We start from the raw sequence: 27,736 nt of genomic DNA on the forward strand, positions 1-27,736 counted from the left end.
TCTAACTTCAGAGGCTGTACTTTAAAAAAAAAAAAAACTTTTGACATGGCACATAGAGGGATGCACAAAGTATTTATTGCAGCATTATCTATATGAGAGAGAAAAAACCCACAACAAAAATTCATCAGTAGGAAAGTGGTTAAATAAGTTGTGATATAAGAAGATGAAATCCTGTAGCATTAAAAACAGAAAGTGAACAGATTAAAGACATTAATTTCAAAACCAAATGTGTTAAAGTTTTGAAAGAATACATAAAGTGTGCTTATTTAAAGTTTGAATGCAAAAAAAATAAAGTTTGAATGCAAAATAACCATATATTGCAAACAGTGAAATTATAAAGAAATGCATGGGAATGATAATAAACAAATTAGGGGCAGTGTTTGCACCAGAGTAAGGAGAGAGGGTGACCTGTTTGGAAAGGTATGTGTAAAGGGACTTCAATTATATGCATATATATATTGCTTCTTTTTCTTCAAGTCGGTGGTGGGTACATGGGTGTTTATTGTACCTTCTAACATCCTTTGATATATATATATATAGTAGAACTAACACTGAGTTAAGTGCTTCGGTAAAAATCCAGTTCTTCTAAACCTTTACATGTATTATCTCGTTTAATCTTAGTAACCCTTTGAAAGGGTATTATTTTACTTCTTTCATATAATGGAAAGCTGAGGCCTTTAGAAGTTGAATAATCTACCTATGGTCATATTGTTGTAAGGTGACAGAGCCAGAATATGAAATGAGCAATGTGACTTTTAAAAGTTCACACCGTTAACCGCTAATGAAGGTTAATCTGCCTCTTTTTTAAAACTCTGCATTAACCACAAAGAAATCTCAGGTTAGTGCAACTATCATTTCAACCTCTGGATGCAGCTAGAACTACAGCAATAGAACTTAACCATTTTGGCTTCTAAATTCACTGCCTTTCTGAGGCTAGAAGAGTGTTTGCTCAGGAGCATAGGGCATGAGTCACTTCCTTAGGTATCTGTTTATTCGTTCAACAAATATTTATCAAGAGCCTACATAGCACAGTGGTAAGCCACAATTTATTTCTTGTCTACATCATTTTTACAGTTTGCCAAGGTTTGGGACACAAATTTGAGATTTCCATTTTCATGTCCAACTAATGCAAGGAGTGCTATGATTAATTATTACCCATTTTAGAACTTGCATCTTGGCTTACCGTGCATATCATTTAGGCCTAATTATTGTTGACCTGAAAATTCACATGGCATCTAAAATATTTTAGCCAATTTTTACTTTAAAAAGTGTGTATTAGAAATTTCGGTCTACTTTGTCTAAACAAAATACAAATTTGAAATGAAAATATTGTTTTAAACAGTTTAATATGACTACCTCCGTTTTTCTCTGTGCATTTCTCTCTCTTTTTTCCCACAGAACAAAGAAAGTCTCCTTAATCTACTCCAATAAGATTTTGAGATTCTTGACCATGTTTTAGATACATTTTATAATCCTATACATTCAACAAAATATTGAATCCACAGTAAAGCTTATAGAACTGCTAAAATGGATGCACTGGGTTTACTTTAATTACATTCTCAGTAATTAAAATGGTTACACTGAGACCAAATAATTTTTTTTCTATAGTAAAGAACAGTTTAATTTTACCTATCTTGGCCAGATTATATATGTAAACTACTCACTACTAACAGCTAGAACTCTAAATCATCATGACTTAAACAATTATACAGCGGTGCCTGGGTGGCTCAGTTGGTTGAGTGTGGGACTCTATGTTTTGGCTCAGGTCATGATCTCAGAGTTGTGAGATGAAGCACTCCTGGAGCTGGGCACTTAGCACAGAGTCCACTTGAGATTCTCTCTCCTTCTTCCCCTCCCCCACTCGTGTGTGTGCTCATGCTCTCTATCTAAAACAAATAAATAAAATCTTTAGAAATAAATAAATAGGGGCACCTGGGTGGCTCAGTGGTTGAGCATCTGCCTTTGGCTCAGGTTGTAATCTTGGGGTCGTGGGATCGAGTCCTGCATCAGGCTCCCCACAGGGATCCTGCTTCTCCGTCTGCCTATGTCTCTGCCTCTTTCTTGTGTTTCTCATGAATAATTAAATAAAATCTTTTTTAAAATAATAAATAAATAAATATACAAACAATATTATTGGAAAGTAATCCTCATTTTTACATAATGTTCAATTCAGTGATTATGTGATATAAGTATTGAAACACTCTAGTCCTTCCTTAACAGTTTATTTTCTTTTTTAAATTGTATATCCAGGGACCTGAAGGAATTGTGGGAAGTCCAGGACAAAGAGGTCGTCCAGGGAAAAAGGTAATGTTTTTTACATCTTTTATGGTTGTTGCTTTGTTTTGTTTTGTTTACTTTTTTTTTCCATCTTTTTATGGTACATCTTTCTTCTGATATGCCCCAAGCTTAATAGGATGATGTGTTGTTTTCATTTGCACTAGACATAAAATAATAAAGAACTATGAATTTGGTTTTAAAAAGCATGTTTGTATAAATTAATGTTTAACTCTACTTCAGAGTACCCATCACCTTAAATTATTTAAAGGCAAATTTCCTACTTTGTAGTTTCTATAAAGATCTTTGCTTTTCCTTCTCCTATTTGCCAAAAATTCTTTAGTAGAATATGGGCAGGAAAAGAGAAAAAAGGAAAATACTATACCATTTGTGCTATTTATTTAACAACTTTAGTAAAATGTTTAGTGGAAAGGAATATGATTAGAATTGTTTTGGGTTTATTATTACTATGTTTATCTAAATTGAAAAGGTTAATGATTGATTTTATCTTTCTCATATATTGACTAAGAAACAAATCAAGAATGTGGTTGATTTGTTTCCTTTATATTTTACTAAGAATGGCATATTTATAATATTCTAGACTGTTAAAATGAAAAATTCATCTTTGTATGGCAGTCAATAATTTGTTCAAGTATTGGTGAGACATAGAAATGATTTTCTTAATTCTCCTATAATAGTTCTGAATATATTACTAGATTTAGCTTCAAATCATACCATATCTGGTTCCAGAAATCCAATTTTACTGCTTCTACTAATATATACCCACTCCATCTTTGTCATAATGTAGAGACAATATAAGTGAGAATAAAAGGTAAAGAAAAATGAAGCAAACTTTAGTGGCCATTTTTTTTAGTTTCAAGTTTTTATTTAAATTCTAGTTAGTTAACATATAGTGTAATATTTGTTTCAGGAGTAAAATTCAGTGATTCATCACTTACATATTTAGTAGCTGTGCTTGCCCATGAAAATAACCCCACTATTAAAGTCTCTTTATCATACATAATGCTATATCTAAAATAATATTTTATTTTATGTTATTATACTGTTAGTATACTGTCCCACAGAAATGGGACAGTATGAGTCCTTACAAAATCCTGCACCCCTGGGAGTTATTTTGAATACCAAAAACTTCCTGTGATCACAGTCTAGTCTTCCTTTGTATTTACTTGATTATCAATAACAGAACAGATTGGTTCCCACTTTCAGAAAATGAATTATAGCACTTAAAGTTGAATGAAAGCAGCTGTATTTTGGTGGCAGAGAATGATAGTCAGCTTGATGGGAAACAGAGGGTAACTAGTTTTTAGAAGGATGTAAAATGATATTAAAATATTATCGATTTTAAAAATGTTATGGATTTTTAAAGACTCCAAACCAATAAGGGATGAATTTGAATATACAGAACCATACAGTGGAAACTTTTTGCATTAAATAGATCTTTGTGGCATTGACGTTCTCTATAGAAACAGGCCTCTCATAGGACCTATATTTTCTCGTGATAACAAGAAATACATGCATGCATGCAAACATACATACATAACAAATTTCAAAATAAGAAACTTGGTTATTTTTAACTCAACATGAACACCAGATCTACCTGCTTGCTTTGCCAAAACTATTTTTTTAATGTTCTTTCCCTAAATTATTTTTAGTTATATCTTTAGGATAACATAGATGGTCATGGTATGTTATTATTGTCAGTGATGATGCTCACAGAATATCCTCTGGGGTCATTCAGGTATATGATATAGTTAATTCATCTAAGTGAAAATTTGTTTTTTTCTCACTTTTCTCTCTTGCTAATGACATCCACAGGGTGACAAAGGACAAATAGGGCCCACAGGAGAAATTGGAAACAGAGGTGCTCCTGGACAAATTGGGGAAAGTGGTCCTAAGGGTGCCAGAGGAACTAGAGGTGCTGTGGTTAGTATTTGATTTGTTTCCAGACCTGAGTTCACTGTGGATGGAAAAGAAATGTATCCATGTCCTTAAAGTTTCATCCCTTGATTAATTTTACAGAGAAAGCAATAGTTCCATTGAAAATAATCTACCTCCATGGGCTGTGGAGAATTGTAAGCATTCCACAGTACTTAAATGGCTTAGTGGTTTCTGGACATGGAAAAGGGAAAGGGGAAAAAAACTCAAAATGGAAATAAAATATGAAATGAAGTTTTTTAAAAAATCAGATTATAACTCCTCACCTAAGAAAGTTTATATGCCTTGCACTTATAATTTAATATCTATATAAAACTATACTTTTGGGATTGGCAAATTGCTTTGAAAATTAGGTTTATTTAAAAATGAGTTTTCGTTATAAGCTTGGACTCCACATGCTTATCTAGAGTTTTTTTTTTTTTTACCTAACCAGCTGTGATCAATATCCATAACATCGAATATTTAATCTTTTGCATGAACTTTATATGATGTTGGAAACAAGGGCAGCATAATACTTCTGAACCTATAATAGCAAAATTTTATCGCTAAAATATTTGGAGCTGTTCAGAAAGTCCCAGCATGAGAGATGCAGAATATTTGAGATATAGTGTTTAGTGTTTTCACTGTTTCATAAGCTTGTATGCATGTATATTTCCTCCTCTTCTTTAAAAGTCACAGATGCTAGGCTTTTCACCAAGGCCTTCTTGAGAGCATTGCATAATCCGTCTGCTAAGAAAAGTTTGTCTCTGGCTCATGTTACATATTCATCTTACTACTTCAGGTCTTTCTTACTTTCTTTTATTTAAATTATTAATATGTTTCTGCTTTTGGTTTATATGTTTAAAAACTTTATGCAATGTGATTAATTTTTAATAAACATGAGAACTAATTGAGAGTCTTGCCATCAAAGTAGGCTCCTACTTTGGATTTTGTCTAAAAAGAATATTTACTTTTTAAACATTGATACATATCTAACTTTTCCAAAAGGTTTCATTAAATTCACACTCCCACCACCAATACTTCATATTAACCCTTTTGATATTTGGCAATCTGATAAATGAAAAAGTGCATCTCATTTTCTTTCTATTTACATTTCCCTGATTACAATTAAGTAATTTGAATATTTTTTGGAAATTACCATTTATTTATTTATTTCTTCCTTTCTCTTTACGATTTTATTTATTTATTCATGAGAGAGGCAGAGAGATAGGCAGAGGGAGAGCAGGCTCCATGTTACATATTCATGCTCCTGCAGGGAGCCTAATGCAGGACTCGATCCCAGGACCCCAGGATCATGCCCTGAGCTGAAGGCAGACACTCAACTGCTGAGCCATCCAGGCATCCCTGGAATTGCCTTTTCATGTGCACTTTACATGAGTTATATTAGGTTGTTGTCTTTTTCTTATTGACTTGCAATAACACCTTAACATATTTTAGGTAATGTATTTTGTTAAAGATGTTATAAAATATATTACAAATAGATTTCCCTTGCTATCATTTATCTTTTAATATTATTTGTGATATCTTTTGCTGGACAGAGGGTTAATTATGTAGTCCAATTTTTCAGGTTTTTACATTACAGTTCTAGGTTTATTTCTTCATTAGAAATGCCTTTCCTACCTAAAGTATACAAAAATACTCTTCCATATCCTTCTTCTAATACTTTTATAGCTTTATTTTCACCCCTATCAAGTTTATTTTTTGATATGAAATAAATTATAAAGAACTGATTTTTCTCTTTTCTAAATTGATATTCAGTGGTTTCAAAATCATTTAATAAATAGTCAATCTGTTTCCCACTTTTCTGAAATTCCACCCTTACCATAAATGAAACTCTCAAATATTTATTGGCCTGTTTTCATTCTCTCTGTTTTCTTCTATCAATCTGTTAGTCTATCCGTAGGTCCAATACCATACTATTTAAATTATTATACTATTATAGTATTTTTTGAGACCTGTAAGAGCAAGTACTCCATAATTCATTTCTCTAAAAAGTTCAGCTCTTACTATAATTCTCTCTTCCATGTGAACTTTGAAATCAGCTCTTCAGTTTCCTTTAATATTGACTCTTTCTGTATAGAAGCAATATATGTCTTTCTATTTGCTTATATCTTCTTATACATCCTTTAATAAAGTTTTGTTATTTCCTTCATTCTGTTCTTACCTATATCTTTTTAGGTTTATTGTTAGTTTCTTATGGATTTTATGATTTATAATGCAGTCCTTTTTTCCATTAGATCTTTTCTTTGATGCTGTTTAAGACATTTAGTTTTATATTTTTACTTTATATCCACTTTAATGATAGGTGTTCTCATGGGTTCTTTGGGTAAATTATCATATTTAGAACTTCTGGTTAGTCTGATATTTGGTTAGGCATATACCTAGTCTGTGCCTTAATTTTCTTATTTCCTATTTAGTTTCAAACTCAAATAGGAGAGTTGATGTGGAAACTTTCTGATAGTATGAAAGATAAGACATTTTTAGGATTTTTAGTTTTGCTCTTTTCAATTGTCTGAGTCACATTTTCAGTACTTTAGGGGCATTTACTAATTAGCCCTTAATTTATATAGTATCCTCATCTGCAAAATATTGATAAGAAAAGCAATAGGGTGATTATTGCACATAAATTGTCGACCATCTCTATTTTTAACACTTTTAACTAGAGCTGAAACTGTTCATCAGAGCATCTGAAGCTATCAGGTACCTGGATAGCTCAGTCAGTTAAGCGTCTGCCTTTGGCTCAGGTGATAATCTCAGGGTCCTGGGATCCAGTCCTGTATCAGGTTCCCTGCTCAATGGGGAATCTGCTTCTCCTTTTTCTCTGCCCCTTCCTTCTGCCCGTGTTCTCTCTCTTTCCCTCTCTTTCACTCACTCTTGCTGTCAAATAAATAAATAAAATCTTTAAAAAAAAAAAAGCATCTGAATTATCAATAAATATGTTCTCCTTGATCCCATAGTGACAATATCAAAAACTATCAGGCTGTATCCTAATATTTAGTGATGCACGTCTACCATAAACTTTGACAGATGCAATCTACATTGCCAAGAGTTTACTAGAAAAATATAGGATTCTAGCAACTGAAAATATTTTTCTTAAATTAAGAATATTCATACCAGGCATAGACTACAGAAACATTTTTTGGGGTGGATTTTGTGGTTCAGAAGAAAAATAAGACAAAAGTTAGAAATTTTTGTTCTCCCATTTCAGACTAGGTAAAACATTATACCTAAAAAATGTCTAAATTTTAAATAATAAGAGTACTAAATAAATAAATAAATAAATAAATAAATAAATAAATAATAAGAGTAATGATTTAAACAGTTGTCTATTTTCTCTCTAATATTTACTTTGTATTTTAGGGACATTTAGGATTGATTGGACCTGATGGAGAACCAGGAATTCCAGGATATAGGGTAATCATTTCTAATTGGAAATTTTAAATATGTATTTACATGAAAGTGATTTTATAAAGATGTCATACCAATTATGCAAATCAAAATAAAATCTCACTGATAAACTCTTCTAATATATTTAGACCTCAACCCCCTAGAGAATAAATCTTATTTTTCTTTCAGAATAGTGCAATATCTAATAGTATGGCCTTGGTGGTATTAGGTGGAATATGGACAAATGATATGTAGAATGTCTACTTACTTGTCCTTTTGTTAGGGTCATCAGGGTCAACCAGGACTTCCTGGGTTGCCAGGACCTAAAGGAGAAAAGGTATGTCTGTATATTGACTTTTCAATCCTAAAGTTAAATATTAAATACTTATGTTCTTTCTGAAAGTATGCATGGAAACATTTTCAAAGAATAAAAGAAATACTTTTCAACTTGAGAAGTATTATAAATTCTAGAAGATAAATAACAAGAGACAAAAATGTAAATAAGTCATCAAAATGTCTTTGATTGGATTGGTTGTTTCAAGATATTCATGAAATAATACATGCTAAAGCACTTTGCAATCTGTAAAGCTTTGTGAAAGTAAAATTAATTACCTACTGAAAGCAATTATGAGACTATAGATTAAATGACTAATATATTTATAGTAAAATATTTTATAGGTTAAGAATAACTATAAGAGGACTCCTGTAGATTTGCAATATCATTGGAAAACTGAAATTTTGAGCAAATTCCTAAACTGCTTTTTATGTAATTTAAGCAGATTGACACTTCTTAGAACCTATAGGAATCACAATTGTAGAAAATATCCTATGCTAAGTTTTGTAGGTAAAAGCTTTCCACTTAGATAAGATAAATATTGTATATTTCATAACATATTAGACAATAATAGCCTGTGTATTTCAAAGGTAATTTTATTAATTTGATTTTGTTTTAAATTATTATCTTCATTATAGGGTTATCCAGGAGAAGATAGCACAGTACTAGGACCACCTGGGCCTCGAGGTGAACCAGTAGGTCTTTTTCTAAAATTATTTTGATGTTTCAAGATAAAATATATATAATAAATTTACAGCACCAATCACATCTTTTCAAGGAGTTTTGTTAGTTTCATAACATGATTTTATAGGCATGTACTATTTATAGTTATATAAACTAAATGTGAAATTTATTTATATACAGGTTAAGATCCTTAGCATGATACATAGTTTAATACAATGAATTTCCAAATCTAATTTTCAGCATTAAATGTATTATAACAACTTTTTGCAGATATTATCAAAAACTATATACCTTAGACAGTTTAAGACAGATGTTTCTTTAATTATCAAATTCAGATTTATTTCTAAGTGTTAAAAAAATCTGATCTGTATACTTTTTTATAGTAATCTACATAGTTATCAAATGATTTTAAAACTTATCTAGCCAGCTATTATAACCAATACTCTTTAAAGATCACTGACCTGTTCTCCTAATTCAGCATTTTAAGAGCTATGAACACCATTTTGTTTTTTTTTTCTTTTTTTTTTTTATTGGTGTTCAATTTACTAACATACAGAATAACCCCCAGTGCCCGTCACCCATTCACTCCCACCCCCCGCCCTCCTCCCCTTCCAACACCCCTAGTTCGTTTCCCAGAGTTAGCAGTCTTTACGTTCTGTCTCCCTTTCTGATATTTCCCACACATTTCTTCCCCCTTCCCTTATATTCCCTTTCACTATTATTTATATTCCCCAAATGAATGAGAACATATAATGTTTGTCCTTCTCCGACTGGCTTACTTCACTCAGCATGATACCCTCCAGTTCCATCCACGTTGAAGCAAATGGTGGGTATTTGTCATTTCTAATAGCTGAGTAAAATAGACCTGCCCTACGACCCAGCAATTGCACTGCTGGGGATTTACCCCAAAGATACAGATGCAGTGAAACGCCGGGACACCTGAACACCATTTTGAAAAGTAGCTATTGTAGTTTTGATTATCCTAATAACCACCTTTATGTTCATGATTGACTAAAACAATCTTAAAGGACATTTGTAAATTAAATAGGTAGAACAAAAGTGTTCAGTTCATAAAAATAAATGTAATTGGTTAAATTTTCCATTTTCCATATAATTTTTTTTATCAAAAAAAAAAATCCTAAAGCAGAAGAATCACACTTTGTAGTCTTTTCTGATATTTTGATCTGTCTCTTTGGAAATGCTTGAAAGTTATCTTTTGTTTTAGAAATAGGAAGGATTTTGGAATTATTCTGATTAAATTAAGCCATCTCATACAGAGGAATACTTATCTATAAGAATATATAAGATATATAAGATTTTTATCAAATATGCTCTAGTCTCTCTAAAGCTCTGGGGGAGAAAATATGGAAATAATGCAAAAACTTTGCCAAGATTAAACAATGTCACTGAAATGTAATAAATATCTTAAAAGTCTAATATAAAAAGCATCATTTTATCTGGTAGACATAAGACAGGTATGAAACTTAAACCAAGAACATTCTAAATCATTAAAGCAGAGTCGGAGATTATTGTCTTAAATTATGTGAAATACCTTTATTCACATAGGAATAAGTTAAAATTTATCAATTAGTGATCCATTATCAATTTTATGGTTTTGCCAAACATTTCAATTTGAGTTTCTTTTCAGACAGTAGGTCTCATATGCAAAAATTGCTTTCTCATATATCATAAAAATATATGAAAATTTTTAACAGTTTATCATACCAAAGATTTTATATTAGGTATGTCTTGAAAAAGTTAAAAGTGTAAATTTATTAGTTAGGTACTACATGAAGGATTAAAATAAATAAATACAATTTTATTAGGTTAATTTATATTCCTGAACAAAAGTTCAGGGGAACCCTGGGTGGCGCAGCGGTTTAGCGCCTGCCTTTGGCCTGGGGCACGATCCTGGAGACCCAGGATCAAATCCCACGTCGGGCTCCCGGTGCATGGAGCCTGCTTCTCCCTCTGCCTATGTCTCTGCCCCTCTCTCTCTCTCTCTCTCTCTCTGTGACTATCATAAATAAATAAAAAAAAATTAAAAAAAAAAAAAAAGTTCAGGAATGCCTGGGTGCTCAGTTGGTTAAGTGTCCCAACTCTTGATTTTGGCTCGAACCATTATCTCAAGGTCATGAGATCAAGCCCCACTGTCAGGCTTCTGCCTCAGTGGAGAGTTTACTTCTCTCCCTCTCCCTCTGCCTCCTTCTTCCCCCTCTCCTGCCTACTCATGCATGCTCTTTCTCTCTTTCTCTCTCAGACTCAAAATAAATAAATAAATAAATCTTTTTTAAAAATTAAAAATCCATAGATTAAGGAATAAACAGTGGAATTTTTGATAATGGTAAAGTAGGATTAGCTATTAGATGCTTTAAAAAAAAAAAACTTTGTTTATTGAGAGAGAGAAAGAGAGTAGGAGAAGGGCAGCAGCAAAGGGAGAGAAAATCTCAAGTGCAGTGAAGGGTTGAGTGCAGAGCCCCACACGGGGCTGAGTCTCATGACCCTGTAGTTGTGACCTGAGCCAAAATCAAGAGTCAGACACTGAAACAACTGAGTAACCTAGATGCCCCAGCTATTAAATAGTTTTAAAAAGAACATTAAACAGTGTCTTCCAAAGTAGCTCCCAGCCTGCCACACCAGCAGATATCCTTAGCCAGGACTGGCATTCTCCAAAGTAGCTCCTGTCCCAACACACCAAACAAGTGGCTTTAGCCTGGACCAGCATCCCTCCAATGTGGCTCCTGACAAGGACAAAGGGCAAGGCCCACCCATTCAGTATGCCTGGAAATATGGAAATAATTCAGGTCAAATTCAGTTTGACCTCACAACCAGCCATACCAGGCACTGCCCTACCCACACCAATATGCCCCCAGCAATGTGGCCAATCATTGCAGCCATCTGGGCCAGGGGCAGCACTGCTCACCAGCATGGAAGCAACAGCTGTGGCCAAGCCACAACAGGAGGGCACAGACAGCCTACACCAGGCACCCCTCGAGTACCTTGTTCTAGTGACTGGGGGGGAATGTGCTTCTTAGGCCCAAACAACACCTTACATATGAGATCACTCCATCAAGACCATGAGACATAGCTGATCTACTTAATACATAGAAACAAACACAGTAAGTCAGGCCTAACAAAGAGACAGAGGAATATGTTCCAAAAAAACAAGATAAAGCATCAGAAAAAGAACCAAATTACAGAGATAAGCAATTTGCCCATAAAGGATTCAAAGTAGTGATCATAAAGATGCTCACCAAACTCGAGAGAATAGATGAACAGTGAGAACTTCAACAAAGAGATAGAAAGTATTAAAAAGATCCAATAAGAATTGAAGAATACAATAACTGCAATGAAAAAATACACTAGATGGAATAATGGCAGATTAAAGGATACAGACAGATCAGTAATCTGGAAAAACAAGGTAGTAGAAGTCATCCAAACTGAATACCAAAAAGAAAAAAAGGTTTAAGAAAAGAAGATAGTTTGAGGCCTCTGGGAAAATATTAAGCATATAATATAAGTCTTATAAAATAAACTTTAATAAATAGAGTGTAACAAGACAAAAGGAAGAAATAATAGATGAAAACATCCCTGAACTGGGGAAGGAAACCAACATCCAGCTGCAAGATGCAAAGAGAGCTCCAAAAAAGATGAACCCAAAGAGATCCACACCAACAGAAAATAAAGATGTCAAAAATTAAATATAAAGAGAGAATCTTAAAACAGAAAGAGTAAAGCAACTGGTTACATACTCAGTAACACCCATAAGGTCATCAGCTGATATTTCAGCAGAAACTTTGCAGGCCAGAGAGGAGTGGCCTGATATACTCAAAGTGCTGAAAGAAAAAAATCTGGCCAAGAATACACTCCCTGGCAAGATTATCATAGAGAATTAAGAGATAAGGAGTTTCCTAGACAAATGAAAATTAATGGATTTCATCACCTCTAAACTGGACTTCTGAGAAAGGCTAAAGGGACTTCTTTAAGTGGAAAAGAAAACACCATAACTAAAGATTTAAAAATTATTAAAGAAAAAGTCTCACTGGTATAAGCAAACATATAGTAAAGAGAGCATATCCACCATTTATAAAGCTGGTGGGAAACTTAAAAGACAACAGTAGTAAAAACAGTGCACCTGGGTGGTTCAGTCAGTTAAGCATCTGACTCTAGATTTTGGCTCAAGTCATGATCTCAGGATTGCAAGTTCAAGCCCTATACTGGGCTTCATGTTGGATGTGGAGCTTGCTTAAGATTATTTCTCTCCTTTCTCCCTCTGCCCTTCCCCTCTCTTAAAAAATAGTAAAAGCAACTATAACCACAATAATTAACTAAGGGATACACAAAATAAAAATATGTAAATTATGACAACAAATACACAAAACGTGGGGAGAGGAGAATAAAATTGTTGGACTTTTAGAATGTGTTTGAACTTAAATGACTATCAACTTAAAATAGACTACTCTGTACATAGGGCATTGATATGAAACTCATGGAAACCACAAACCATAAGCCTATGATAGATTCACAAAAAATAAAGAGAAAGAAATCCAAATGTACCACTAAAGAAAACCATCAAATCACAAGGGAAGAGAGCAAGAGAAGAACAGAAAAGAACTGCAAACATAACCAGAAAACAATTAACAAAATGGCAATAAGTATATACCTACCAATGATTACTTTAAATGTAAGTGGACAAATGCTCCAATCAAAAGACTGAGTGGATAAGAAAACCCATCGATGTGCTGCCTATAAGATACTCACTTCATACCTAAAAACACACATGGATTGAAAGTGAAAGAATGGAAAAGAAATATTCCATTCAAATGGAAATGAAAAATACCTGGATAGCGTACTCATATTAGATAAAATAGACTTTAAAACAAAGACTGTAAGAAGACATAAGAAAGGGCATTACATAATGATAAAAGGATCAATTCAACTAGAGAATATAATAATTGTAAATACCTATGCACCAAACCTTGTAGCACCTAAATTTATAAAGCAAATATTAATAGACATAATGGGAGAAATCTACAGTAATGCAATAATAGGGCACTTTAATACTCTACTTACATATATGGATGGATCATTTAGACAGAAAGTCAATAAGGAAATAGTTGCCTTAAATAACACGTTGGACCAGAGGGACCTAATGGATATATACAGAACATTCCATTCAAAAACAGCAGAAAAGAAAAGGGGCACCTGGGTGGCTCAGTCAGTTGGTTGTCAGCCTTTGGCTGAGGTTACGATCCCAGCATCAGCATCCTGGGATTGAGCCCCATGTTGGGCTTTCTGCTCAATGGGGAACCCGTTTCTCCCTCTCATTCTGCCTACTTGTGCTCACTCGCTCTGTCAAATAAAGTCTTAAAAAAAAAAAAAAAACAGAATGCTCATTCTTCTTAAGTGCACACGGAACATTCTCTAGGTTAGATCACATGTTGGGCCAGAGAGCAAGTCTTAATAAAGTTTAGAAGGCTGAAATCATATCAAGCATCTTTTCTGATTACAATGGTATACAACTAGAGATAAATATCAAGAAAAAAACTGGAAAAGCACACAGGCACATGGAAGCTAAACGACATGCTACTAACCAAACAAGGAGTAAATGAAGAAATTAAAGAGAAAATTAAAAAAAAATACCTGAAGCCAAATGAAAATAAAAACAGCATCCTCCATCTAATACAAAGTTATATGCCAACAAATTGGGCAACCTAGAAGAAATGTATCAATTCCTAAACATGTATAATCTTCCAAGACTAAATCAAGAAGGAATGGAAATTTGAACATATTGATTACTGGTAATGAAAATAAATCAGCAATCAAAATCTCCCAATAAACCAATGTCTGGGACCAGATGGCTTCACAGATAAATTCTATCAAATTATTTATTTTTTTAATATTTTATTTATTTATTCATGAGAGACACAGAGAGAGAGAGAGAGGCAGAGACACAGGCAGAGGGAGAAGTAGACTCCAACAGGGAGCCCAACGCAGGACTCAATCCCAGGTCTTCAGGACATGCCCTGGGCTGAAGGCGGCACTAAACCACTGAGCCACCCGGGCTGCCCTCTATCAAATATTTAAAGAAGCATTAATACCTATACTTCTCAAACTATTCCAGAAAAATTAGAGGAAGGAATGCTTTCAAATTCATTCTATGAGGTTAGCATTATCCTGATACCAAAACCAGATAAAGACAGTACAAAAAAAATTACAAGCCAATATCATAGATAAACATAGACCATAGATTCAAGAATATAGATGCAAAACTCCTCAACAAAATATGAGCAAACAAACTCTGGGAAATGAACTAGGGGTGGTAGAAGGGGAGAAGGGCGGGAGGTGGGAGTGAATGGGTGACGGGCACCGGGGGTTATTCTGTATGTTAGTAAATTGAACACCAATAAAAAATAAATTAAAAAAAAAAAAGAGAGGTAAATGTGGGACGCCTCTGTGGCTCAGCGGTTGAGCATCTGCCTTTGGCTCGGGGCATGATCCTGGAGTCCCGGGATCGAGTCCCCCATCGGGGTCCCTGCATGGGGCCTGCTTCTCCCTCTGCCTGTGTGTCTCTGCCTCTCTCTGTCTCTCATGAATAAATAAATAAATCTTTTTTTTAAAATAAATAAAATCTTAAAAAAAACAAAAACAAAAAAAAAACAAAATATGAGCAAACAGAATTCGGCAATACATTAAAAGGATCATATACCACAATCAAGTAAGATTTACTTCAGAAATACAAGGATGGTTCAGTATTTCAAATCAATCAATTTGATACACACATTAACAAAATAAAGGATAAAAATCATGATTCTTTCAATAGATGCAGAAAAAGCATTTGACAAAATTCAACATCACTTATGATGAAAACTCTCAATAAATATCTTAACATAAGTTAGGCTATATTTGAGAAGCACACAACAAACATCATACTGAATGGTGAAAAGCTGAAAGCTCTTCCTGTAAGATAAGGAACAATAGTACTATGCTTACTCTCACCATTTGTATTCACAGTACTAGAAATACTAACCATAGCAAGCAGAGAAAAAAAGAAAGAAAAGGCATCCCCATTGGTAAGATAGAAGTAAAATTGTCAATATTTACAAATGACACTATACTATAAATGGAAAATAAAGATTTCATCAAAAAACTATTACAATTACTAAATTAACTGAGTAAAATTTCAGGTTACAAAATTAATATGCAGTAATCTGTTGCTTTTCTATGCAATAATAACAAATTATCAGAAAGAGAAATTAAGAGACACCTGGGTGGCTCAGTGGTTGAGCACCTGCCTTCAGCCCAGGACATGATCCTGGAGTCCCAGTATTGAATCCCACATTGGCTCCCTGCATGGAGCCTGCTTCTCTCTCTGCCTATGTCTCTTCCTCTCTCTCTGCGTGTCTCTCATGAATAAATAAACAAATAAAATCTTTTTTTAAAAAAAAGAGAGAAATTAAGAAAACAATCCCATTTACAATTGAACCAAAAATAATAAAATCTCTAGAAATAAGTTTAACCAAGGAGGTGAAAGACCTATATTCTCAAAACTATAAGACATTGATGAAAGAAATTAAAATGACAAAAATAAATGGAAAGATATACCATGTTCATGAGTTAGAAGAATCAATATTAAGATGTTCATACTATCCAAAGCAGCCTATAGATTCAATATAATTCCTAGCAAAATTTCAATAGGATTTTTCACAAAACTAGAACAAATTATCCTAAAATTTGTATGGAATGAGAAGACCCTGAATAGCCAAAACAACCTTGAGAAAGAAGAACAAAGCTGCAGATATCATGCTGCTTGATTCAAACAGTACTTACTACAAAGGTGTGGTTATCAAAACATTATGGTACTGGCACAAAAATAGATACATAGATCAATGAACAGAATAGAGAGCCCAGAAATAAATATATACTTCTATGATCAATTAGTCTTGACAAATGAAGCAAGAATATACAATGGGGAAAGGATAGTTTTTTCAATAAATAATGATGAGGAAAACTGGACAGCTACATGCGAAAGAATGAAATTGGACCTTTTTTTTCCAATACATGCAAAAAAACACACAAAATGAATTAAAGGCCTAAACATTAAGACCTGAAATCCTAAAACTTCCAAAAGAAAACAGGTGTAAGTTCTTGCATATCAGTCTTAGCAATATTTTTTTGGATATGTCTCCTCAGGCAAAGACATCAAAAGCGAAAATAAGCAATTGGGATTACATCAAACTAAAAAGCTTTTTAAAAAAAAAAAAAAAAAAAAGCTTTTTCACAGTAAAGGAAACCATCAAAAAATCCAAAAAAGCAACCCTCTAAATGAGAGAAGATATTTGCAAATGATATATCCAATAAGGGATTAATATCCAAAACATATAAAGAACTCAAATAAAACAATATGATTTTTTAAAAAATGAGTAAAGGGGAATGCCTGGGTGACTCAGCAGTTGAGTGTCTGCCTTCAGCTCAGGGCATGATCCCGGGTCTGGGGATCGAGTCCCACATCAGGCTCCACCCGGGGAGGCTGCTTCTCTCTCTATCTGTGTCTCTGCCTATGTGCCTCTCATGAATAAATAAATCTTTTTAAAAAATTTTAAATATAAATAAAAATAGATAAAGGATCAGAATAGATATTTTTCCAAAGAAGACATATAGAAGGCCAATAGACACATGAAAAGATGTTCAACATCACTAACCAAGGAAATGCAAATCAAAACCACAATGAGATTTAATCTCACACTTGTCAGAATGGCTGGTATCAAAAATAACAACAAAGAAGAAATAACAGATGTTGGCAAGGATGTGGGAAAAAAAAGGAACCCTCATGAACTGTTGTAGGAATGTAAATTGGTGTAGCCACTATCTAAAACAGTATGGAGATTCCTCAAAAAATTAAAAATTAAAAATATTGTATGATCCAGCTCTTTGACTTATTGGTGTATATCTGAAGAAAATTAAAAAATATAATTTAAAAAGATACATACACCTAAATGTTCATTGTAGCATTATTTACAATAGCCAAGATATGGAACAATCTAAGTGTTCACTGAGATGAATGGGTAAAATGATGGTTATACACACACACACACACACACACACACATACACACACATACAATATGATATTACTCAGCCATAAAAAGGAATGAAATCTCTTCTTTGTGACAACATAGGTGCACCTAGCGGGCATTATGCTAAGTGAAATAAGTTAGAGACAGATAATACTGAATGATTTTACTTATATGTGGAGTCTAGAAGAAAAAAAACAAACAAACAGATTCATAAATTCACAGAACAAACTGTCCAAGGAGGATGAGATAGGGAGGTGGGAAAAATAGGTGAAGGGGATTAAGTGGTACAAACTTTCAGCGATAAAATAAACAAGTCATGGGATGTAAAGTACAGCATAGTGAATATAGTCAATAATATAACTACATATGGTGACAGATGGTGACCAGACTTATTCTAGTGATCATTTCATAATGTGTATAAATGTCAAATCGCTACATTGCATGCCTGAACTAATATAATATCATATGTCAACTATACTTCAAAAAAATACATAAATAAATAATGTACTAAATATAATCTTTTAATTAATGGAATTAATTATGTGGCTGAATGATCCAGATTAAATTTTTTTCTATCATTTTAACATTAAGTAGAAATGCAGGTTATTTTGCCAATGTCCCTAATATACTTTATTCATCTGAAAATTCATATTGTTTAAAGTGGACTTCATTTCTTCGATATTTTTCCTAGCAGAATCATTATAAGATTCTCTTTAAATAACTCCATGCTTATGATGCTCTTGGTACTACTGAAATTCGATCTTTGGAAATTATTTAGTGGAACTAAGCAAATTATTATACATTTGGTTTCATATTTTTGGAAAAAATATTCCACACTAACTATATTATCTGTATTTACAAATACTTAGATCCAGCTGTGAAACATTATTTTTGCATGTGGTCTCTGTAGGGTATTATCGGGGAACAAGGAGAGAGAGGAGAGCCTGGAGAAGAGGGCTATAAGGTAATTAGAGCAAATTTAATATTTTGCTTCTAAATTGAATTAGTATTCTTTGTGATTTTGTTTGGTTTCAAATAAAAATAAGCATCACTGAGTTATTAGTAATATCTTGTGGTATTAGAACAAGCATAGCTCTTTGTACTTTCTGTTCCAACTTTCTAGAATCATCTTCATCTCCTCTCATTGCTGCTTTTTTCTCATCATTCAGATGTCAGCTGAAATGTTACTTCCTGAAAGACCTTCTCTCACTGCCCTTTCTATCCATCATTTAATATCATATTTTAATGCTACCTGTATTATCTTACTACTTTTTTGGTACATTTTTCTTTGTTTATTGTCTATTTTCCTCTACCAAAAAGTAAGATCCATGAAAACAAGACTCTTTGGCTTTTTTTTTTTCTTATCATTATACCCCTAATTTCTAGAACATAATATTCCTGGTGTATAGTAGGAATTCATTAAAGAGTTGTCAAATGGGTGGATGAATGTCATTATATTCTCAAGCCTTCTGTCAATTCTTTTCCATTGTTAGAAGGATTTTATGAGAAGAGCTTCATCAGCCAAAATTATATTAGACCATGTGTAGAATTCACTGTATTATTTTTTATTAGCACATTTGTGTTTCGGATATTCTGTATTCTTGCCTCATGTCCTCTTCCTGTTTACAGTGTCTGTAGCTAAACAAAATGGTCATCTGCTAACTCACTTCCTATAGCTTCTATTATGTTCCTTTGCTCACAATATTATGTGTCTACTCACAGTATTATTTTATCTTTATTTACATAAATCCTATCTATCCTTTATAATCTAGTTCAAACTCCTTTTTTCCCAACTCACCCTAACAGGAATCTTTCCCTATTCTGTAGTCCTATATTTATTATTTACAGAAGTCATTCAACAGAAATATTTTACCCTCTTCTGTTGTGGATATTTTTGCTAATTATTTGTAATGTGCAGAAGTATCTCAGCTCTCCAATTTGAATATGATTTCTCTCTTCTACAATGTTTGTTCTGAGCTTTGTACATAATAGTATACAATATGCATATAAACATAATTCATATTTAATAATGAATTGATTGGTTATTTGATCCAATATATTCCTCCCATAAAATTTCAGTAATCATATCTGAAATGAAGATTTAAATAGCTAGATTGAATAAATAAGCTTGTAGGTAGATAATTATCATTAATAAATTGATTTTTTCAAGTCTGAAATCTGAAAAATCAGCTTTTACTCCCTAAAATTCTCCTTGAAACAAATGTTGAAGGTAGCTCTAAATGATTGTAATAGTTGTGGTGGTCATCTTGCATTTCTTCTATTTTTAGAGAAACATTTTAAAACATCATATATATATATTCCGTTTCAAATTTATATAACATTTGTGTCTATATGTGTTTCTAAATCCAGGGAATCCACTGTATTTATTCAAAATTAGGTTTCCTTTGGATTGAGAAGCCAACCCACTGCTTCCAGAATAATTTGAGAAGCATCTTAAAGTTCTTAGTTTTTGCTGTGCATACCTTCACACATTCTCAGGAAAATTGGGTTCTTGCAATATCTTCTTTTGGTCTCTACAACTACAAAACATTTGGTAGCTAAACCAGCAAATTTACTGCCAAACAAACAGGTAACTATTCTTTTGAAAGAAGAAAAGAATCTCTTCATCTGGCTAGGAGAAGAAAAACTCTGCCTGCCTTATTCTTTATAGACACGCCTTACTCAGAAATCCTTCATCAGAGAACTTCTTCATAGGCCCACTGTGGGATCTATTTCTCCTTCCTCATTCCACAAATTACTGGTGAAGTTTTCAGTTGTGGATATTTCATGAATTAGTTTGACCCACATCTTCCCTTGTGTCTTATTCTATCCTATGTTCTTAGATTTTAGAGGTCATTTTTATCATTTGTTGCTGGTTTTATTCTAAACAAGCCATCTTAAGCCAGACAGCCACAATAGTTTTATTGCTTAGATATCTGAAAGCCATGAAATATCCACACTTGTCCCCTTCCAAGTTTTCCCAAGCACAAGTTTGATTCATACTGGGAAATGATGCTTGCTTTAGAGTTAGATTATTCTGTTATAGCCTCAGATGAAATTTTTAAATGTTTGCTTTTCGATAGTTTTAAAATGTACGTATTATCCTTTCACTCTAGGAAACTGGTGGTTAGCATTATCACCAAGCCTTCTTTTTATTAGGTTAAAATACACATAAAATTTACCATGTTAACCATTTTATTTTTTTAAGATTTTATTTATTTATTTGAGCCAAGGAGGCATGTGTGTGCATGAGCAGGGGGGGAGGGGCAGAGAGAGGGAGAAACAGACTCTCCACTGAGCAGGGAACCTAACCTGGAGCTCCATCTCATGACCCTAAGATCATGACCTGAGTCAAAGGCAAACACTTGACTGACTGAGCCACCCTGGCATGCTCATTTTAACCATTTTAAAGTATACAATTAAGAGAATTTTAGGACATTCTCAATATTTTGCAGCCATCACACATAGTTCCAGAACATTTTCATCACCCCAAAGAGGAAGCACCTACCCATTAAGCACTCACTCTGTATTTCTCTTAGCCTTTGGCAATCATTACTTGGTTTTATGTCTCTATTGATTATCACCCCAAAGAGGAAGCACCTACCCATTAAGCACTCACTCTGTATTTCTCTTAGCCTTTGGCAATCATTACTTGGTTTTATGTCTCTATTGATTATCTATTCTGGACATTTCATATAAATGGAATCATATAATATATAGCTTTTTGTGTCTGGCTCATTTCATTTAACACAATGTTTTCAAAATTCATCATGTTGTAGAATTATTAGTACTTTGTGCCTTTTGTGGCTGAATAATCACCAACTTTTTAAAAATATTTTTATATTTACAAATTCTCTTATTACAGTCATGAACTCATGATTATCCTATTGGATAAAAAAAATGGAATAGGGGGCGCCTGGATGGCTCAGTCAGTTTAGTGTCCCACTCTTGGTTTCAGCTCAGATCATGATCTCAGGGTCATGAGATCAAGCCCCACATTAGGCTCTGTACTCAACAGGGAGTCTGCTTAAGGATTCTCTTCCTCTGCCCCTCTCCCCACTCATGTGCAGGTGTACACTCTTTCTTTCCCCCTCTCTCTCTCAAATAAATAAATAAATTTTAAAAAATGGAATGGCTAGTGCAAATTTTTACTTCCATTCATTTATCAACTATTAGAAATTTTTAAAAATCTTTTTCACCATGCTTTGTTCTTTTTTCCTTTTAAAGAAACTGAGAATTACAGAAGTCATGTGTCTTGCTCATTGTCATCAGTAAACACTCATTAAGCATCTTTATACATGACAGATCTTATGTCTTATGCATAATAAAATCTCTGGTCACTCATCATATATTTGGATGTCTGCCATGGACCAGGAGCAGAACTAGGTATCATGAATTTAATACTGGACACCTCTCCAAGGTACAGTCCCCACTTCTGTGTAAAACACATGTAGAAGATATACAGAATAAGAACGTTTAATCAGTATAAAAAAAGATATAGTAAATTATAGCTGTCATCCAGAAAGCTATACATTCCATAGGTCAAGCTAAATTCATTTGAGGCATGAGAAAGCCAGAGGACTTAATGAGAATAAGCATATTATACTGTCAACACCTGCTTTTTAAAACCATGGGCAAAAACATACACATACCTAAGATTAAGTCAGACTCAACTTATGTGAGATGAAGTCCTAGAAATACATTGGATAAATTATGTTCTAGCTCAAACTCCATTTTGATTTGGTTTGGCAAAGTCCATAGCATCTTTGTGCACAACAAAATAACATTTAAATCCTCAGTTAGCCATCATTCCTTAGCATCAGACATGCATATCCAGATTGCTATGGGATATCATCACAGGCACCTCTACCTCAGTATGTCCTATACCACAGTTTCATCATCCTCCTCAAATTTGATCCTCTTCTTTCTACATCCTCAATTCAGTGAATGCTACCATCAGACATTAAGGTGTTCAAGCCAATAAATGAATCATCCCTCTCTTTCTTTCTCTGTCTCGGTCTGTTTCCCTCTCTGTCTATTGCTCTCCCTCTGCTTCTGTCTCTTTTTCTCTCTCATCCTTTCCCTCCTCTCCTTGGGCTTTCCTCTCATCTCTAAAATTTACTTCACCACTTCTTTTGACCTCAGATAGCTCTGAAACATAGCCACTTTGCCCTACTTTAGTTCAGTTTCATCATTTTTGTCTGAATTACTTTAATAACTTCCTAACTAGACTCCCTATCCCCATTTGTAGGCCTCTCAAACCCATTCCCCATGTAACATGTTCTGGCAAACTAATCTCCACTTATTCCTCCATGCTATCTCCTTTGTCAGAAGGTCTTTTTACTTTGCTACCTGGAACACTCATCTTTCAAAATTCAGCATATCATCACTTCCCTTATAAAATCCTTGGCCATCTAGCTCCTATTGGACATTTAGTGCATCCCACCACTAATATCACTAGACAAAGTCAATCACTTCCCATAACCTTGCCTATGTTACTTTATAATAATATTTATTACAGCATATTTAATTTTCAACACTGCAGAAAAATGGCCTAAGAGAAATAGTTGGCTATTCTGTGATCATTCTAAAAAGGTCTCTATGGCAGCCCGGGGGCGCTCAGTGGTTTAGCACCTCCTTCAGCCCAGGGCGTGATTCTAGAGTCCTGGGATGGAGTCCCACATTGGGCTCCCTGCATGGAGTCTGTTCTCCCTCTGTGTCTCTGTCTCTCTCTCTCTCTCTCTCTCTCTCTCATGAATAAATAAATAAAATCTTTAAAAAAAACAAAAAGGTCTCTAAACTACAGACCAATATGGTAACTAAGTCACAATTGGCCATTCATGGTTTTGAGTTTGCTCAAATGCTCAGTCTCACTGCACTCTCTAACTCCAGCTCTTCACCAATCATTTCTCTCCTGAGTTCTGCTTAATAAATGACTTATAATCATCGTATTTACTTGTACCAAACTTTATCTTCATTGACCTGATTCTATTATTGCTGACTCTGCTCATGTTTTTCTGGTAAGGACATGTGTATTCTCTTTAGTTGTGACCATATTCTATAGAAAGCTTTCCAAACTAGACTTTTTCTTTGCCGCTGTTCACTCTCTTAAACAGGGTTCTTTTTTTTTAAATCAATTAGCTGGATCTTAAAACCATAAATATTTGCCTCAAAGAATGCAAACAAAGAAGGCTTCAACTGATCTTTCTGTGAGATAAATATCATTAGCCTATGTAGGCAATTCTTCTTCTAGTCCAGAAAAAAGGAAATGGGCCTATGGCATTCTTTTTGTAATATACAGAGAGCAGGAAGAAAGAAATCTGAAGCAAAGAGGACACTAGGAAAGGGGATAAAAGAGCTTGCATGCAGAATTCTTCATGCATACTCTGACATGCCCTTGGGTTGTTGCTAGTTTCTATTTACACACTTGAAAAGGGAAATGTGGTAGGTCAGCATTCCTTCTGAGGAGGACTAGCGTGATGACAGATTGCTGAATATTAAAGTCATTTGATGTGTCTTGGCATTATATACAGTAACAACTCCCAGTTTTCAACTCAATAAATCTATCCAAATGGTATAAACTTAGTTTGTAAAAATGGAGACCATACATAATTCACTTCCACAGTGGAAATAGGTTGAAAAAAGAAATTTGTTCTCAAGCCCTTTTTCTTTGGTTATTTACTATACTAGTTTCCTGATCAAAATCACTGTAAACCAAGTGGTTTAAAACAACAGAAATTTATTCTCTCGCAGTTCTAGATACCAGAATCTGATATTGAGATGTTAGCAGACTGTGCTCCCTTCCACAGGCTCTAGAGGAGAATCCTTGCTTTCCTTTTCTAACTGCTGTGGCTACATCACTCCAGTGCCTGCCTCTGGCCCTCTCCTTGGTTGCTTGTGTCTAGCTTTCTCTTATATGGGTACTTGTTGTAGACAATTCAGGATCATCTCTTTTTAAGATCATTAACTTAATGATATCTGCAAAGACCTTTTTTTTTTCCAAACGAGGTCACATTCACAGGTTCTGGGAATTAGGAAATAGAAATCTTTTGGTGGGCCATGATTTACCCCACTACATTAACCTATGTGCAAAATGAAACAAACTTTATACTCTACTCAGTAATCATAATATCCAGTGGCTATTATATTCCACAGCATTTCCAATAAAGAATCATAATTTCTGTTATATAAATTGCATTTTATAACATTTTACTGCTATTTTAACCAATGTCACCTTATTTTCTAGTTACATGTCTCTATTTACTATAATAATTCATCTTTTCTCTTCCTAGGGTCATGTGGGTTTGCCAGGACCGAGAGGTGCTACTGGACAACAAGGGCCCCCAGTATGTTTTGAAAATATTCTTTGTAATTCTGGCATTGAAAAAAATTAATGTTGATATATCTTATTTGGTCTCTGCTTCATACATGATTTCTGTCTGGTTTCCTATTAAAGGGTGAGCCAGGTGACCAAGGTGAGCAAGGACTAAAAGGAGAGAGAGGATCTGAAGTAAGTTGAAATTATTTGAGACAATTTGAAACTTAATGTTGGTTTTAGAAAGCAGGGGCATAGGAGCTACTGTTCATTGTGATTTAATTTTTTTTTTTTTTTTATTTATGATAGTCACAGAGAGAGAGAGAGAGAGAGAGGCAGAGACATAGGCAGAGGGAGAAGCAGGCTCCATGCACTGGGGGAGAGAGGCAGAGACATAGGCAGAGGGAGAAGCAGGCTCCAGGCACTGGGAGCCCAACGTGGGACTCGATCCCGGGTCTCCAGGATCGCGCCCTGGGCCAAAGGCAGGCGCTAAACCACTGCGCCACCCAGGGATCCCCTGTTCATTGTGATTTAAATGATCATTCACCCTTCCAGAGCAAGGATCACTGTAGGCCTCTCATCAGAGTGTTTGTCACTAAGTGTGCAAAAACCAGATTATTGATTATTTCATGTGTTTTGACTGCCATCCAAATTTCCCCTTATCATCAGGCTTCTCTGGCTTTGTGAAAATTGCCCAAAGCTATCCAGAATGAATGGTCTCTCTTTGCGGTTTTAAGCAAAAATATCAATAAGCTTAAAACCAGCATTGAAAAGTGAAAACCTCTTGGTCAAACCTATATAGTTTTAGTAAGAGTAGGGGTAGAAATAGTTTGACTACGTGACAAAGATTCATGCTTGGTTTAAAATCTTTTTGTCTGTAAGACAAGCCAATTATCTGTTATCAAATAAACTAAAAACACATCAGCTTATTGAATTTAGACATCTCTTTTCCTGTGCATTGCTCAATGTTAACTCTGCCTTATTGGAGGTAGTTACCTTATAATTTGCTGTGTAATCTATACTGTCAGTTCATTGCTACCCTACTTTTCATAGCATTCTGATTTCATATACTATCAATTTTAAATTAAATTCTTAAGAAAATGTACTGTATTTTAATAATAAATTAGGTGAAAATTGATAAAAATAATCAAATTAAGGCCATATTTCTCCAAAGTCGTTAAGCAGTCTTCACCCATACTTTGTGTTTACCACATGTAGGAATAAATAGTAAAATTGGGTCGAATCTGATATTACATAGGTGCTCACTCACCTAAAGCCATTTTGAATAGTCTTGACATCTACCTACTAACTCCTTGTCAGTTCCTCAATAAATAAGAACTAATACATTAAAAAAAATTAAAATATACCATTGAAGGCAAGCCTTAACAAGAATAAATGAAGAGAGAGAAGGTAATTGCCCCACTTATTTACAACTTTTAGTACCCAAATTAGAAAAAATAGTGGAAAAAGCTATGAACCTAGAACACTACTACTGCTTTCATGTGACTTCCTTATATTTGGATTAAGTGCCTAAGGATGCACATGCGCTCCCAAGGCTTGATCCTAAAATTTCTAAGCTCTTACAATTAGTACTTTCATATTCTCAGTATTTTCTTTTTCTTTTTTGGCATATGTCAGGAAGAAGAAATTTTTTAAATATTTATTAGTATCTATTAAAATTATGCCAATGAAATTCAAATATTCTTACTAGACAACTATGTTTCCAGCTGATGTAGTCAACTATCCCTAGGTATTAGAGTCAAAGATACTGAGAAGCTATGGCTTAAATACTGTATAATCGAAGGGGATTCATTCTATCCTGCCTTGGGCAATACTGGCAAACAGTTCACGGTTACATTAAAAACCCTCTTAGAATTTTAAACAGTCATAATTGCTACAAGAATAATCATTGACCATGAATTATTCACTAGGGATACCTTTAGTGGCCAGGTGGATCTTGTCCAATTGTTGTCATCTTGTTTTTGCAAAGCTTTAAATTTGTTTTTTAGGTTTGCAAATGGCCCTGTAAAATCATCTGGACTATCCTCTCATTTTTCAGATGAAGAAATTTAAGTGTCAGAGAGATTGAGTTACCTAAGATCCAGAATTAGTTTACAACAGAACCAACACTAGAAATTTCCTGACTCCTAATATTATACAAAAGCCTCTATTACTTTGAAATCTTTTATAAATCAAGTAAAATACGATTAATCTTACTTAACCAACTAACTTAATCATTGGGCTCTCATATATGAGACAGTGGGAATCTATACAGAAAAAGAACAAGTCAAAGCCAATTGCACAACCACTACATTTTCAAAAAGATTTTTGTAATTCAAAAGTAGTGAACTGTCCTATAATGGCTTTCAAAGACTAAGACTCAAGCCAAAAATCTTATTTTTCTTCCAAAACAAAATTCCAGATTTTAGTGAATTGAAGTTTCTTGGTTAAAAAAAGGAAGAAAGAGTAATTATTGCCTAACTCTAAATCTGTTTATATTGTAAAGCTATCCTAACAAAGTTAGAACTAGCTAAATGTTGAGATAACTGTCTTTCAGCTTCATTTAAATAAAAACAAACAAGAGTTTGGACTATAATGATACATTGTTAAATGTCCATTATCAAAAGAATTAAAAATAAACAAGTAAATAAATAATTAATTAATTAAATAATTAAATAAAATTTTAAAAAAAGAATTAGACTACCTTCCC

At 33.9% G+C, this 27,736-nt stretch overlaps 1 protein-coding gene across 5 annotated transcripts in view; it reads left to right on the forward strand.

Annotated features, from left to right (window-relative positions):
- COL24A1 (collagen type XXIV alpha 1 chain) overlaps window positions 1–27,736 on the forward strand; it is a 387,148-nt gene that overhangs the window by 289,739 nt on the left and 69,673 nt on the right. For 4 of the 5 annotated variants that reach the window (XM_038541487.1, XM_038541491.1, XM_038541488.1 and 1 more), the window contains 8 exons: window positions 2,251–2,304; window positions 4,111–4,218; window positions 7,591–7,644; window positions 7,901–7,954; window positions 8,590–8,646; window positions 18,622–18,675; window positions 25,004–25,057; window positions 25,168–25,221. In XM_038541487.1, coding sequence (XP_038397415.1) covers window positions 2,251–2,304; window positions 4,111–4,218; window positions 7,591–7,644; window positions 7,901–7,954; window positions 8,590–8,646; window positions 18,622–18,675; window positions 25,004–25,057; window positions 25,168–25,221 — 489 coding nt within the window. The remainder of the gene's footprint in view (window positions 1–2,250; window positions 2,305–4,110; window positions 4,219–7,590; window positions 7,645–7,900; window positions 7,955–8,589; window positions 8,647–18,621; window positions 18,676–25,003; window positions 25,058–25,167; window positions 25,222–27,736) is intronic. The other variant, XM_038541490.1, reaches the window with a different exon arrangement.

This window comes from Canis lupus, chromosome 6 (assembly GCF_011100685.1).
Source record: "Canis lupus familiaris isolate Mischka breed German Shepherd chromosome 6, alternate assembly UU_Cfam_GSD_1.0, whole genome shotgun sequence".
Classification (NCBI taxonomy): Eukaryota; Metazoa; Chordata; class Mammalia; order Carnivora; family Canidae; genus Canis; species Canis lupus.